Source organism: Gymnoscopelus microlampas (assembly GCF_963454915.1).
Source record: "Gymnoscopelus microlampas genome assembly, chromosome: 3".
NCBI lineage: Eukaryota > Metazoa > Chordata > Actinopteri > Myctophiformes > Myctophidae > Gymnoscopelus > Gymnoscopelus microlampas.
The window spans coordinates 30450823-30468322 of record NC_139940.1 but is presented as its reverse complement, the minus strand read 5'-3'; the positions used below and the strand labels follow the sequence as shown (position 1 = coordinate 30468322).

The following is a 17500-nucleotide window of genomic DNA, read 5'->3' as shown; positions in this document are numbered from 1 at the left end:
TTCTCTGCAGAAAAACACAGCTGATAATAACTCGACCAGCTAAATATTTACACCAAGAGGTAGAGCAAGAGGGAGGGATGCAGAGAGAACCAAGTGAATTAGGAGAATGCACAACATATTACACTTAACACAACCAGTGAAAGCAAAAGCACACGCACGCACGCGCACACACACACACACACACACACACACACACACACACACACACACACACACACACACACACACACACACACACACACACACACACACACACACACACACACACACACACACACACACACACACACACACACACACACCTCTGACCCACTACTGTAGCTAATGAAAAACATGACCAGAGAATTACACCAGGCTTTCAAACATTCTCCAGCAGCAGCTAAAACTTTAAGTATGAATCATCATACCACACCAAACATTAACTACCTGACAATTATTACTTCCTATAACAACATTACAAGACATTACAAAGCACTCGATGAATACTACATAATTATCCTCTTGGTTATTTAACTGAGTATAAATATAGACGCAGAAGTTTGCCCTTTGGGTTTATTTCTTTTTTGCAATCGTTTGGATAATATTGCTATGCAATCTCTCCAGCACTAAAAGGTCCTGTTGAATGTGTGACCATTAACACCACCAGAAGCACATCGGTACAACTGTGAGGTTTAGCGTGTCCGGGTGAGTTCTTTAATGAAAAGTTGAGTATATAAACCATTTCTCAGTGCAGAGCAGCACATATGGACAAACTCCTGTCCATGTGAAAAATGTCTTCAACTTATTTGCTTGGAGGAAATTCAAAAATCCATTTTTAGTTTCTCGGTGAAAGCTCTCCAGCCGGATAATGGATCTGACTGCCTCAAACACATACATGCACACGCACACACACACACAGGAAATTTGCATTAGTGCCTGCTCAGCAGTTTTCCAGATGTGCTTTCCGATAGACGGTGCTTTGAAGAGGATCACTCAGTTTTAATCAATGTGCTCATGTCGATAGTTTAGTCTCTCTCTCTCTCTTCCTCTGATTTCTTGCGCTCTCTCTGCCTTCTTTCTCATTTCTTTCAATCAGAAGTGAAGTTGAGTCTCCGCGTTTTAACTGGCAAACTACACAGTAAAATCCTCATGTTAATCCATCCATTTGTAACTCGGAGAGTTTGCGAATCATGTAACCAAATGGACCCTTTTCATTTGGTTAGAGTCGTACACTTTCCGAGTTAGATGAATGCTGAGGATTTCACTGTGTAAACCTAACCACTTGAACCCTTCTTTCCCCATTCTGTGGAAAACAGTCAGTGTTGAGACGCACTGTGAGCTTTGTACATCGTCAAGTTTCAAGGTATTAAATGTAGAGTAAAAAAGGAGGGACCCCAGCAGTGGTGGAAAAAGCACTCACATGTTTTACTTAGGTAAAAGTATCAATACTGCAATATAGAAATACTTTGTTACAAGTAAAAGTCCAGAATTCAAAATGTACTTGAGTAAAAGTACAAAGGTATTGGCATCAAAATGTACTTTACGCACTAAAAGTAAAAGTACTTATTATGCAGAATGTCCCATTTCAAGTTTTCAAATATATACAAATCTTTTGAAAATAGCAGATCTACAAGCTCACGATGCGTCGCATCGATTGTAATAATAATCAAAATCTACAAAGTAACTAGTGACTTAAGTTTTCAAATAAATGCAGTGGAGTAAAAGTACAATATTTGCCTCTGAGATGTGGTGGAGTAAAAGTAAAAGAATTGGAAATTGGAAAGTAAAGTACAAATACCTAAAAATGTAACTCAAGTACAGTACTTAAGTAAATGCACTTGGTTACTTTCCACCACTGGACCCCAGAATAGCCCTGGGGGACTCTGGTGAACTCAGTACAGGGATTAAGTGGTCAGAAGGAGCCAGCGAGCCATGTGGGGATGATTCCTGGCAATCTTTGGCAGCCTCGTCCATCTGTGTGTCACACAGCTTCCTCACAGCCGTGGCAAACAGGAGGTGACACCTGTCACAGATGTTGGAGCTAGCCAGCGAGCTAAAGCCCACATATCTGTCTGTCTGTCTGTCTGTGGCGATCTGTCACATGCCATCCAGCCTCAGCCAGGACGCCAAGTCATGTCTGTTCTGCTAATATCTGTGTGAAACACTAACGCTGTGTGTCGGGTGGCACTGTATGTGCATAATGTGCGCATACAGTATGTGCGTGGGTGTATGCAATATGCATGGATTTGTGAACGCTATATTTCCATCACAAAACGAGCTTATGCTGATTATGAGCCGATAAGAGCAGTGAGATTTGACCTTCCAAACATGGCTCTGTGTCCAAAGATCTAAAGTGTTTTACTTGAACGCCATGTATAAACCAGCATTATAAAATGGGCAGTTGTAACTAAGCAATATGACTGTAAAAATTAACCCAGTAGGGTAGAGCCTAGAACTCTAAACCACGTCAGGAGTCAGACAGCCAATACATATGTCATGTCAGACACTAACGCTATGTGTCATGGGGGATGATAGCGGTGAGTGATAGCGGTGGTGTGTGTGTGTGTGTGTGTGTGTGAGCGCGCACACATGCATGCGTGTATGTCAGTGTGTATGTGTGTTTAAAGCGTATACAAGTGTCAAATCCCTTTTTCTATCTCAAAGGCGGCCTATTGACGGTTGGGGAATGACAACCACAGTGGGGGGTTGAAGACCATGTTATGCAGAGACCTGCTGCTTCAGCTGACTGCAGGTCTCCCTAAATGGATCCCTGCCTCCTGCAGCGGTACATACACACTGGCTTCACACAGGTCACAAAGAAATGCAACCGAACCACTTTACTGTACACACAACATTTTATAGTTCAGGCCAATCCATTGCCAACAAGGGTCTTACGTCGAGTATGAATAGGCCTTTAGGATTTGGTTACAGCACATGGCTGTATGATTATATAGCCGGACCCTACATCGTTTTTTTCCTCAGGTGTATTATATTGGCCAGGATACATCTCAGAAAGTGAATGTATTGCAAGCTTCAACTGCAGGCTGATGTAGTCGAGCGCGCGCGCGCGCGCACACACACACACACACACACACACACACACACACACACACACACACACACACACACACACACACACACACACACACACACACACACACACACACACACACACACACACACACACACACACACACACACACACACACAGTACTGATTGAATACACAGTACACATGGATCATCATTCCACCAAAGAGAGATATGGCATTTGTTGTTATCACATCATACACATCTAAGAATAATCTCTCTGAAATCGACAGCTCTCTCATCTGAAAGTATCGCCCAGCCTCTGAGGTTTAGCAGCCTGCCCACTATGATATAGTGATCGTTTTGACCGTGGGGGTTGGGGGGGGTCAGACACAAAGCTTATATCCAGGCCTTGTGTGACAAAGTCAACCCCGTCAGTTCAGCTCATACTGACGTTGGGAACATGCTCAGTATGGGGTCCAGTTCAATCATATCTCACAGCGCTATCACTTCCATTAATGTTGACCACGACACAGTGGGGGACGTGGCATTGCAAGTGTGTGGCCCGAGTTCTTGATGTGACACAGAGCGAACACACACCACAGGTATTGAATTGTTAGACCAATACCAATTAGCCAGCAGACAAGTCTGGCTAATATGATGCACAGTAAAAATCCTGAGTGTTCAATTAACTCTGTGTCCATTTGGTTACAGTCGTACGCTGTCAAAGAGTTACAAATGGATAAATGAACACCAAATATTTCACTGTATCCCACTCATAATCAAAAAAGTAAACACTGGACAAAATGAGAAAATGGGAGAGGAGGATGGCAATCATAACGGGCAGGCTGGTTCTGGATGAAGGGAGCTTGTTTACTGTCATTCATCAACCCAAGTCCACCGTCTCTCAGCCACAGTAATTCAGAGAGACAAACATACATAGTGTACACGTCAGAATGTCTTCCTGATTCTCAGTCTCACTTATACACACATACTTATAGGCACACAAACCAACAGACGCACGCACAACACATACACACACACACACACACACACACACACACACACACACACACACACACACACACACACACACACACACACACACACACACACACACACACACACACACACACACACACACACACACACTTTTCATTTCCGACATCTATCCCCAGTCCCCTCCATTACCTCCCTGCATTACTAAACTCTTCTGATGTAAAATTATACATTCAGACATTTGAATAATTCACATGACTAAAAGCCTCTCTCTTTTTTGCAGAGGGAAAGAGAGCTATTTACCTCAAATCACATTTGAATAAATCCCATAAATCCTTTCAAAGTTCCCAGAGATAAACCAATCAAGCACCCCTGACTGGGGTTGGCCGGCCAATCAGAATTAGCATTCATACTCGGAGCTGCGTTTATTCAAAAACATCAAATAGCAAATCAAATTGTGGGTTTGCCTATTTGCGAGACTCAATTTGTTTCAGATAAGAAATAGGTGGCTAATAGAGAGAGAGAGAGAGAGAGAGAGAGAGAGAGAGAGAGGGAGCGAGCACATTGATGTTGTAATGCAATTTCAACCGTAGCAGAAATATTCAATACGGGAAAAGAAGATGTGAGCTCCGTCCATAAATATGGACTGATCATTTAATTCACACGACAAAAAAGGGCAGAAGACAGGAAGAATACATCTCATATTCTAATTCAAGGCCAAAGAGTGCAGAGAAATCTGTGTGATGCGAGTGTGTACAGATTTGTGCATGCATGGTGTGTGTGTGTGTGTGTGTGTGTGTGTGTGTGTGTGTGTGTGTGTGTGTGTGTGTGTGTGTGTGTGTGTGTGTGTGTGTGTGTGTGTGTGTGTGCGCGCGCACAATACGTGCAGCTCGTCATGAGCTACAACCACACTAAAGTACAGTATAAACAGAGTCTCGTGTAACCAAACTATCCCTCTTTTTCTCTAACTGCTCATTTTTATATATTGCTATATATCCCTTCTCTCCCTCTCTGCATCAGAAGTACACTCAGGTCTACAAGATAGACACACATCATGTTTCCCCAGTTAGTCTCTCACCATGTAAAGATTGAACAGGCAGTAACCCCTGCTAGCTTCCTCTTTTTCTGTCACCCTTGAACACAACAACCAACTGTCTAGGACATTCATGTTTCCTGTATTCTAACGGATTATACGCATGCACGCACACATACACACACACACACACACACAAAGAACAAATTGTGGTATATTTACAGATTCACACAGAGCACCTAAACACGCTACTAGCAATCAAACACGAGCACCTACTGTATATGAGAACAGTAAAACAAGTATAAATGTGCGTGTGCACGCGCGCACACACACACACACACACACACACACACACACACACACACACACACACACACACACACACACACACACACACACACACACACACACACACACACACACACACACACACACACACACACACACACACACACACGCGCGCGCTTCCGGTCTGTGATCGCTAGTCACAAGTTCCTGCTTCTTGTTGTTCACACCAGTCTGACACGTGAGTACGTAAAACAATAACATCTAAAAAATTGCCTTGTTTATTAAATGGCCGACTTCCTCCCAATGTGAAACTCCACCGTATCTTACACCCTCACCCCTTGTCCCTGTCTCTTATAGCATACCCCCCCCCCCCACCACACACACACACACACACAAACGTACACACAAACACAAAAAGGTCAAAGCAGATGCTAAGTGAGCCCCTGACTGCCCAGCCCAGAGCAGTGTACTGGCAAATATACAGCTGTTTCGAGCAAGGTTCCGCATGGGGTTTAGACAAACATGCCCTTGACAAGAGTACTATACAACTCCTTTTTCATGGGTCCTTACACAGTGAACTGAAATATATAGACAGGCATAAGTAACTGAAGTTACATGTGCACATACAACTACTACTGATGTACCACCACTATTACATTATTAATAATAGTAATAATAAATAATAATAATAATAATAATACAAGGGTAACGGGGTCATGGAGAAATTGAGCACGCACATCCCTAGAAATAAGCTGAGTATCCATCCATAAACTTGCCCTTGACTGACCTGCCTGTGGCACAAGAGCTGCTGTGCAGTGAGAAAATGCTGGGAGTCTAGTCTTAGAGAACAGATGCTGGGGCTAAACAGCTGTTCAGCGGGCATCCAGCTAGCACCAACTGGCATGGCCCTCCACCCAGGAACAAAAACACAAACATGTGTTGGTAAGACCTCCTTCCAATACACACACACGCACAAAATGCACACACAAGCATGCAAACTTTTACTCAGTGCATAAGTTAACTCTTTATGTCACTAATCATTGAAGATTCAAGAATTACATTTGTTACATCTTATAGGGTACATTCTACACAAGAGTAGAATTCTTTGGTTTTGGCTGCTCTATATTGTAGCAAGTTAACAACAACAAAAATAAGAATGAACTAATAATAACAAGACATGAATAACATGAGATATGTTGCCATTAGTTTCAAAATATGAACAAACATGGATCAGAATCATCTCATTGTGACTGGATGTGTGTGTGTGTGTGTGTGTGTGTGTGTGTGTGTGTGTGTGTGTGTGTGTGTGTGTGTGTGTGTGTGTGTGTGTGTGTGTGTGTGTGTGTGTGTGTGTGTGTGTGTGTGCGCGCGTGTGTGTACAACAACAATACAACAATATATAATATAAACTATATCGGGGGCGCTGCAGTGGAGAGGGTCAAAGAGTTAAAAGTAACATCACTGAAGATCTCTCCTGGGCAGTGCAGACAGAGCGGGTGGTGAAGAAAGCACAACAACGTCTCTACTTTCTCCGAAAACTGAAGAAAGCTGGCATGGGTCCCAAAGTCCTAAGAGCTTTCTATAGAGGCACCACAGAGAGCATCCTGACTGGCTGCCTCACTGCCTGGTATGGCAGCTGCACCGACCTCAACCGCAAGGCAATGCAGAGGGTTGTGCGGACAGCCGAACGCATCAGCGGATTTGATCTCCCCCATCCAAGCTCTGTATGATAAACGCTGTGTCAGCAAAGCTCACGGAATCATCAAGGATCCGAGCCATCCCAACCACAGACTGTTTGAGATGTTTCCGCATGGAAAACGGCTATGCAGCCTCAAAGCTACTGGCAATAGACTGCAAAAAAGCTTCTTCCCCCGTACAATCAGGTACATGAACAAACTGACCAGAACTATCCAGGGCAAAGGGAAACGGTAACCCGCCCCCCCTTTAAGTAAAGTGACAACATTTTACAATTAACAATTAGCAATTATACCATAAGTAAAAGACAAAAACAATGATCACCACAATGATCATTAGGGATTTGTGTTAGTAGAAAGTGTCTGGATCAGTGAGTGGACTATAGTCCGTTCTCTCAGTCGATCAAATTCTCTCCGAGTGGCGCCCTCTCCCCTCGCCTCCAAGGTAGGGAAGGAATCAAATGGGATCCCAATGGTCTGGCAGCACCTCTTCTGCAGACTCTCCAAATCTTGAAGTGTTTTTTGGCGGATGGCCCAAAGGTGAGGCATATTCCAGGACTGTTCTGATAAAGACCACTTCTACAGTAGGTCTGTACATCTGAGGGGAAACATGCTCATTTGGCAATGCTTAGATAGTGAACCCTTGGCTGAGTCTTCCTCAGCATGAACTGAACCTCTGCGTCCCATGTGAGGTCAGAGAAGAGCTGTAATTCACCTCTCTACTGCCTGGTAGCTCAAAATGATAGGAGGAATTTGTCTGTTTTGAGGCTCCCTAAGACTGATGACCATGTCCTTTGTTTTTACAGTGTTGGCTGTGAGGCAGTACGTCTGCCACCAGGCTGTAACTGCGTCAACAGCCGCTTGCATCTGCACTCAGTGCTTTCCAATCCTCTAAAAGACAGCTGTGGGTGTTTTGCCTGTGTGTGAGAGTGTGCACGTGCGTGTTGTTCCTTTCAAAGAGGAAGTATCTTGTGAAGCTTCAATAGCACATGGACTGTGAGGAGGGGAGTCATAGAATGCAACAAAACATCCTGAGCACCCCAAAAGAGAGTGTGAGAGTGTGTGTGTGTGTGTGTGTGTGTGTGTGTGTGTGTGTGTGTGTGTGTGTGTGTGTGTGTGTGTGTGTGTGTGTGTGTGTGTGTGTGTGTGTGTGTGTGTGTGTGACAATAGAGACTCACCCTGGAAGGATTGCGTGGCTCTCTCCACTAGCTCATCTATAGGGTAGCTGGCCAGGTCTCCTCTGGCGTGCTTCGTCTTACAGTAGGTACACGCATTCAGACACCTGCAAAGCACACACAGAGACAACGCAGAGGGTTACAGAGTGGTTGGACACACTATGCACTGCTGGAGTCAATATGAGTGTTCTTCGGTGTCTTTTCAGAAAGGCTTGTTTATGTTTTTTTTTGGTTGTAGTACAACCACACCACTAGGGGGCAGTTAACATGCTGGTGATGGGTCATCATGGTACACAATGTCAAATCATAAATAAGACACAGGTGTGCCACCTCAAGTGTGTTTTGGACTGTGGGATGTTATGGTTCTTACTGCAAAATGAATAATGTAGACTAACGCAATTATTTAAAACATAACATTAAGCTAAATTCTAGCACTATCATTGCTAAGGAAAATACATTCTAATCTACAGTACAACAACAGCAAGACAGAAGAAGTGAACACCAAAGGATTAACTAAACGTAGATGTGTCAAGAACATTCACCAATGCCAATATCAGTGTTGCATTGCCAATATCAGTTTTGGGCCGATTGATCACAACCTTTTACTTACTTATGGTCACAATATAAACTATACCATATGTGTGCATGTGCAGGTTCATGCATTCTTAGTGAGGGAGGGAGGGAGAGAGAGAGAAAGAAAACGATAAACATCACATATACAGGAGATAGAGAAAGGGCAAATATGGTGACAAATCGCTGGTCACGTTAGATCAGTAATTGCCATTTTCTGACCGTATTTTTTATGGCAAAGACTGAACAATGAAATCCCCTCCGGACATCATGACCAGTTAAAAAACCCACGGCAATGTATTATTATCACTGCAAGTAAGATTCATTTCAAATCCTCTGCTTCTCTCTGCAATTAATCTCTCTCTTTCTCTCTGTGCGCGCATTGCGCACACACATCGGAGACACTTTGACAGGGGTACTGTGAGAGTTTCTGTGTGGAACTGTCACAAACCATTTCATGAAAACATGCAAGCTGTGCAAGTTGCAACGCTAAGTTGTCCTACTCCTACCACAAATCAATAATGCACACGCATTTGAAGATGGAGCTGTCCAGGTCAAACCAGGAAGATAATCATGAAGATGGATAAATGTACATGGAATGCACATGCACTCCAATCCCATAGAACGTAACATTAACACTTTAATTGAAAATCTTTATGAGGGAATTTTCACAAAAGCTTATCAACTTTCTCAAAGTTGCCCCAAAGAGACACAGCACAACATAATTATGTCACCATAACTGTGAGTAGCCTATCTTTTGATTTATTGCTCGCCAGATGAACCAGTAAACGTTATGAAAGATTTGTGTAGACATTTTGATTGCTCATTATTCTAAATAACGTGTTCTTATCATTAGACGCAGCCACGAACAGAAACTGCACGATTGTAACCTAATGTAGATAATTAATTCTCTTTAGCAAGATGAGGCACTAAAAATGTTCTATTAGCCTCCTCCTTTAAATTCAAATCATTGTCAGCCCCAAATATAAGGCTGTAAATGTTGTTATTGGCTACATTTAAGCACCTGCTCGTCATTCATGTATTAAATATGATTATGTATGTAATTATTTTTTGCACATGTCCGGTAAACTGAAATCATTTTGGACATGGACGGGAATTAAAAATTCTAGCACGACCTCTGTGACAAATATTGTGCATTCTAACACATTTCAATTGTGCGTGTAAACTGTTTTTGTGTATAAAATAAACAATTAATTCCTAAAGAGTATAAAGGGAGGAGAACAAGGATAGAGGAGACAGACTGTCTTTTATGTTCTAAACTCTGAAGACGCCGTCAGAGTTCAGTGAGCTTCAAAGTACTCAGTCAGTGATTCACTTACAGCCGGAGGCAGACCAGTGGAGGGTAGAAACCTTACCACGCATGGCCTGGACTCAAACACCCTCATGATGTTTTGGCCACACACAAAAAAGAGAAAAAGAAAACAAAATAGGAAAAAAAAACACATTAAGATAAGAACAAAAATGTTTTATGAAAATAAGCAACAAAACTAAAAGATTAAAGAAAAATCATGGTGGTACCAGAACACTGAAAGAGAAATGAGGTATTTATACCACATTCTGCCAGGGGCAGAGAGAAACTGTACTCAAAGGGGGGAAAAAAGTAAAAAGGTTTCACACCATAGCCAGCGGCAAGCAAGTAATATAAATACACTTCCCAGTTTGGAGCCTAAATATGCTACTACTGCAGGAGTAGTCTTTGTTTAAGCAAGGCAATCGGAGGGAATGTTGTAGGGAATCACAGCTGGAAAAAATAATATACATATTATATACACATATATATATATATATATATATATATATATATATATATATATATACACATATACATATATATGTGCCTATATATATATATATATATATATATATATACACATATACATATATATATATATATATATATATATATATATATATATATATATATATATATATATATAAAATATGTATGTATAGATCAAAGAGTTGAAAGAGGAAATAAAGCTGTGGTTAAGTACTTTCATTTAATTTAATTTCACCCCATTATCATTTCATTTCTATTTTACGCAAATTTGGTCCAGTGATAAGGGGGGGGGGGATTAACACTACAGTTACCAGAATAGAACATTTTAGTGAGTTCCCCCTTCAGTTCCTGGCTGTTGATTTAGTTAACAGAACAGAGAACATTGGCCTGGGGCGAAACACGAGACTAACATTATAACGCGGAATAAATATGAGTCGGGGGGGACGTACTCAATGGTGGCTTTCACGATGTTCATTTTTTTCTCTCTCTCTCATCCACAAAAATATCCTTACAATCAGAACAAACTAGCCCATTCTCAAAGAGAATAAATGGCGTTCTCATGACCGTGCAAGGCTTCAGTCATCTCCTTTTAAGTGGGTCCACTGTCACCCAAGTGTGACCAATACAGAACACAGTCCAACTCATCATAAGGACAACATGACCACTTACTAATAATACAGCACTACTAATGGAGGACACAGACGACGGATCCAAGCACTTCATCACTTAGTTCCTCTACATAAAGACGCCACTATATTCAAACTGTTTTTGGTTACTCGCTGCAGTTCAGCATGATAACAACATTATAAGGAACTTAGTTATGGCACAATGCGATCGAAGTTCACTATGGCATTCTCGTAAACAAACATCGTGTCTGCATAAATGCATTAAGCTCCTATGGAGAAAACGATGGGGGAATTCCATGAAACTCAACATAAACAGGAAAACTGTAACTGAAGCCCGACAGATACAACAGCATAGTAATACAGTCATGCCTTACAAGAGATATCGCTGGCTGTGTGGCTGCCGTGAAAACAAGAGTCTCCATTCCTATATGGTTAGCGATCACAATGCGTCGCATCGCTTGTAGATCGGCTATTTTCAAATGGCCAAAATGTATATAGGGTTGAAGTGGTTAATGTATATGTTGTAATAATATAAAACATCTACAAAGTAGCTAAAGCTTTCAAATAATTGTAGTAGAGTAAAAGTACAATATTTGCCTCTGAGCTGTACTGGAGTATAAGTAAAAAATACTGAGAATTGGAAATACTCCAGTAAAGTAAATATACCTCAAAATTGTACTTAAGTACAGTACTTGTACAAGTCTTGTACAGTAAATGTACCTTGTACTTACACCACTGTTATTGACATACTAATACAGGGAAAACGGAACCTCACATCCGGTGCAATTAAGACAACACAACAGAATATGACTACTGTATGACCATTGTTTTTTACCTGCATAGTGTAGGACAGTTGGGTATACACTATTATATACTGTTGTTCTGTTTTGATGGTGCTTCTTGTTTTATTTTTCTTGCCTTTTATTGCTGTATACGACAGTACTTTCTTCCCTTACTCTTTAGCTGTAATTGTATGTAAATGAAGGTATCTATCTAACAAACATTCAACATTAGGTCACATCAAAGAGCATGAGTCTTCTGTCTCAATTGTGTATGCAAAAAACTGAGTCGGCTCATCATGTCAACACAACAGGTTGTGTACAATAATTATAAGGCCTAGGCTGATTACTTGAACCATCAGTGTGGCTGATTAGCAGATGGTCCTACTTGCTGTCACTTATGTCTGTGTAAAGAGTCCCAGTCCCACTGTGACCCAAGTCACGGAGTTCAGCAGCATTAGCAATAGAGCAAATCTCTTAGGGCTAGCACACAAAAACAAAACCGCAAATGGATCCTGGTATACACAATTACAGAGTGAAGACAGCACGAGTGAAGATTTTGAACCTGACTGGTTTTCCGTACATCCACTGCTGTCAAATGGATTGTGATGGCTGTCAGTGGCTTGCTCTGTGGACCATCTCCATAGCTTTCAATCAGCATATTTTATGGTTTCCGCTGTCCGTTGCTTTTGATGGCCAACTGTCATGAAGGCAACATTTAAAACGTACCAAGCCATTTTACAGCAATATAAAAGGCGTTTATGAATTGATGTGTTGCGGTCGATCCATATACTCTCAACACGCGTTTAATGAGCAAACCTGACATGGCAGTGATGCGAAAGTCAAACAATGAAACATTTAGAAAAACAATGATGTTGTTAAATGAGTCCACGCTTTTGTGTGTGTGTGTGTGTGTGTGTGTGTGTGTGTGTGTGTGTGTGTGTGTGTGTGTGTGTGTGTGTGTGTGTGTGTGTGTGTGTGTGTGTGTGTGTGTGTGTGTGTGTGTGTGTGTGTGTGTGCGTGCGTGCGTGCGTGCGTGCGTGCGTGCGTGCGTGCGTGCGTGCGTGCGTGCGTGCGTGCGTGCGTGCGTGCGTGCGTGCGTGCGTGCGTGCGTGCGTGCGTGCGTGCGTGCGTGCGTGCGTGCGTGTGCGTGTGTGTGTCAAATAAAAAGAGAAAACAGAATCTATCTTACACTTGCACAAAAAAACACTCTGGCTATTGGTTGGTGTGTTTCCAGTCTCTGTGTCCACAATAAACTATTGGCATGGGCAGCTATACAATACAAGTGTACGGCTATACTCTTTTATTCTTTAACGCTTGCACCAAAAGCACTCTGGCTATACCATCTTTCACTGTGTCAATCAATTCATCCATCCATCTTTATCTATCAACCTTCTCTCCATTTATTGTACTGTATGTGTCCATGTCTTTCTCAGGGTATGGTTTATCCATGGTGTGGGCACTGGAGATGGCAGCTAGGTCACAGGACCTAGCCCTGGAGAAAACACTAACAGATGGGGCCCTGTGTGCACAAGTATACGCACACACGCGCGCACGTACACACACAGCACCAGGGGGTCCATCCATCTTAATGTGATCAGGGCCAGCTGAGTGGATCACTCCAACATTAATCTCAAGAGACAGTTACTGTCCCGCCCGTGTGTATGTACGTATGCGTGCGCGTGGGTGTGTGTGTGTGTGTGTTCGTGTGCATGTGAAAGCATTGGTTCGTGCTTGCATTCATGGCTGCATGTGTACATGCCTTCATCCTTGTTTGTGTGTATGTACACTGTGTACTATGTATAGCCACGGTGTGTGTGTGTGTGTGTGTGTGTGTGTGTGTGTGTGTGTGTGTGTGTGTGTGTGTGTGTGTGTGTGTGTGTGTGTGTGTGTGTGTGTGTGTGTGTGTGTGTGTGTGTGTGTGTGTGTGTGTGTTAGAGTGAGAGGCTACTGTACATGTACATGGGTGAAGTATGAGAACAAGGCATTAGGTGCCCAGCCCATCCCATCACTCTAAACAGACACTGACAACTAGTCAGGCCTCAAATGGAACATACACTAACACTGACTGAAGGAGAGGAACCGTATCTCTCTCTCAGTTTCTCTCTCACACACACAAACATACTCTAAAGGGATCCAGTTGTACAGGCTCGAATTCTATTACTTAATTCTGTCCTCTGTGTTCCTTTCAGAGAACAGACACGGCACCATACTCGAAGATTGTATTTGTTTTCATGACTTTGAAACAGAAATGTTGCGACTTCAGATGACTCCTCAATAACAAAGAGAATGGGGGGGGGGGGAAAGAGAAGTGAGGTTGAAATCAGTTGTCCTCTGTTGATGACAACAGCAGCATCAACAGAAACACCAACAATGTCCCCTAAGAATCCACTCCTGCAGGAAAGATCAATCTCCATTTCAGGCACTAACAGAGTTAGACCCATGGGGTACAAGACTCCAGAGACTAAACACCACTACAGTCATTTATTAGCCCCATGCCCTTGAGAGTATGCATCGCCTACATACAGCACAAAACATTTAATGTAATAATTAAATAAATAATAATATTAACACCACAAGATGACTTCTCACTAATTACAACTAATTGAATAATCCTGATTTAGAAGAAAAACTATCTTCATCTGCCTATTTATATCCAAACAGATAATTAAATAGGCTTATTTCTGCCAATGATGTAATTGTAATCTTCAGACTTGCTTCATTCAGAGTTGCCAAAAGTGAAGGACAGATGATGTGACGCTGATGTAGTAACATACAGAAGTAGATGTTGGTACACATGGACCATGAGTTAAAGGAGCGGTTTGACTAGGGATGCACCAATATGGAAATTCTTGGCAGATACCGATGTTTAAACTAACAATTTAGCCGATACTGATACCGATATTTGTTTATTTTGTTTTTGGTGTTAGTATTTCCCCCTTTTGTGCCAGGGAAACAAATAAAACTTCATTGTAAGAAATAACTGTTCAGAATCTGCAGAAACACAACATAATTGCCTTGATGCAAGTAACATTAACGAGTGTCAACGAGCGTCAGCTGGACAGTGACACACACACCTCAGCTGAACTGAAACTGACTGTAGTTAGTTAAAGAAAGAATCCCTTGAATATGACATGATGTTTACTGTGATTATGGTAAGCTTACATTTCATATAACAAACACCATAGAGTAAAACATACTGTAACTTTAACCACTTTTCTTCTCTTTTTTTGCCGATACCGAAAATTACAGATAAAGGCAAATATCGTCCGATACCGATATGTGGCCGATATATCGGTTCATCGCTACTTTTTTCTTTGTCTACTTTGTTGATATTTGACTGCTAGTGAATTGACCATGCACGGATTCATGAAGGTTTTACCTCATCTTTTACCATCTACAATCTAAGATTTGACAGGTGACTCTTGAACATAATGTACAGTACATCCTGCAGAAACGCTTAAACAAGTACCAGGAGGAATATAGGCCTAACACGCTTCCCCTTTCAGGATTTAATCAAGTAAAACAAACCATGTTGTATGTGCCCATCTACCCTGAGGGGAAGGTTAACGTTGACAACACGTCGCAGTGTGTAATATAGGACCGGAGATCAGAGCAGGCACCTGAGGAGTACGGTTTTCTTAATGACTTTGATGTGAATATGCTCTCCCTAGTTCTCACCGCTCGTCTTTCTCTGTCTCCACGCTCCTAATTCCCCATAATCCCCACACATCTTTCTCTGTTCAACTCTAACCCAATCTGTCCCCGCAGTCTCTGTACGCTCATTAACGCATTCAATCCGGGAACACATCTGTGTCATTTTTAGATTTCTTTGGCTGTTCAAAAATAGCAGATATACAAGCTCATCGCACTATGAGCTTGTAGATCTGCTATTTTTTTTAAAAACCATGTACATTTGTGCAATGAATACATTTCTAAATCCTAACAGTTTTTTTTGTTTGTTTTTACTTATGTTGCTATAATCAGTCGTTCTCAAACGTTTTTCAACCACCCAAAATGATATTGATCTCAAAATATTTTGTTCCAGGGGCCCCCAGAAGCAAAGATTTGAGTTAAAAATGTATTTATATATATATTAAAAGATTTGCAAACATTTTCACAATTTGTTTTTCAAAAATAGCAGATCTACAAGCTCATAGCGCTTGTATAACCGCTATTTCAATGAGCCAAAAATAAATCTTAAAATGACAGATGCGTTCCCGGTCTTAATGGATTAAGATGTGAATGGATGCTGCCAATGGTGGCAGATCACCTACAAACAGTGTTGCGTTCTCTGGAGAGAGGGTACAGCAGTCAACAAAGTTTCTACACAGTGCCCCCACAACACAAAACCACAACACAAAACCCGTCCATAAGGAGGTGGTGAGCGGTGCCTCTTCTCCCAGGAATGATGCACAGTAAAAATCCACAGTGTTCATTTACCTCAGAGAGAGTACAAATGGAACCAACTTAGCTACATTTTGTACACTCCGAGTTAAATTAACACTGAAGATTTTACCGTGCAACTCTTTGTGAAGAGCGACTTCCCCCGTTTCCTCTCCAGTCCCTGGTGAGCTTCTAACCCTTCGCGTCTTCTTCTCCTCCTAGTTAATTACACCACAGAGGTAGCTGAGGAGCTTGACGACAATATAGTTTATCACCACTGTCAAAATGAGAGAGAGAGAGAGGCTAGCTCCCTGGCGTGAGGGAGAGAGAGCAAGGGAGAGAGAGGTAAAGAGAGAGAAAGAGGAGGGTGTTCGCTTGTATTGTCTCACAGTAGCCACGTCTGGGCAACAAAGAGAGGAAAGCCTTGTTATTTCTTGACACACACACACAAGGGCGCCCCCCAGACAGCGACAGAGTTCCCCCCGGTGAAGCGTCTTGGAGACGGAGGGAGAGAAAAGACAAAGAATCAGGCAGGAAAAAAGTTCTTAGCTCCACGATAAGCATTCTACACATTAATTACAAAACAGCTTAGAATGAAAACCTATGAGGCCGTGTGTGTGTGTGTGTGTGTGTGTGTGTGTGTGTGTGTGTGTGTGTGTGTGTGTGTGTGAGAGAGAGAGAGAGCTTTAATGAAAACAAAGGTTTGACTTCAGAGGAGAAGTTGGGACTTGGGGCTCATGGTGCTCATTGTTGACAGAGGGAGAGAGGGCAGCATGACTGTATGTGTAAGCAACGTCTTAAAACTGCTAAGCTGTTATATAAGTCAACAAAAGGCCTGAAACATTTTCAAAGGCACTGCACTGAAAAATTACATGTCCTCGTTGCCGCAAGGTTCCGCGGACAGCGGTCGCGTACGTGGTTCTGATTATACTACAATTTGGTATCTGCAAGACGTGCATGCGTTCTACACATGCACAGTTTCACGCTACACTCACAAATCTGTCATGGAGATGCACTTCTGCCCACACACACTACTTTCATCTCTTCTGACAGTCAGGGCTATTTCTTCCCAAGAATTTAAGGACATTGGGTTGTCTTTATAGGCTTTTAATGATTAGTTATACAGATGCGGGTATGTGACA

The 17500-nt window shown here is 42.1% G+C and overlaps 1 protein-coding gene across 1 annotated transcript in view; it reads right to left on the bottom strand.

Moving 5' to 3' along the window:
• cdkal1 (CDK5 regulatory subunit associated protein 1-like 1) overlaps positions 1–17500 on the bottom strand; it is a 322737-nt gene that overhangs the window by 186873 nt on the left and 118364 nt on the right. Inside the window, exon 8 of the mRNA XM_084052870.1 lies at positions 8200–8303. Within this exon, the coding sequence (XP_083908996.1) occupies positions 8200–8303 (104 nt within the window). The remainder of the gene's footprint in view (positions 1–8199; positions 8304–17500) is intronic.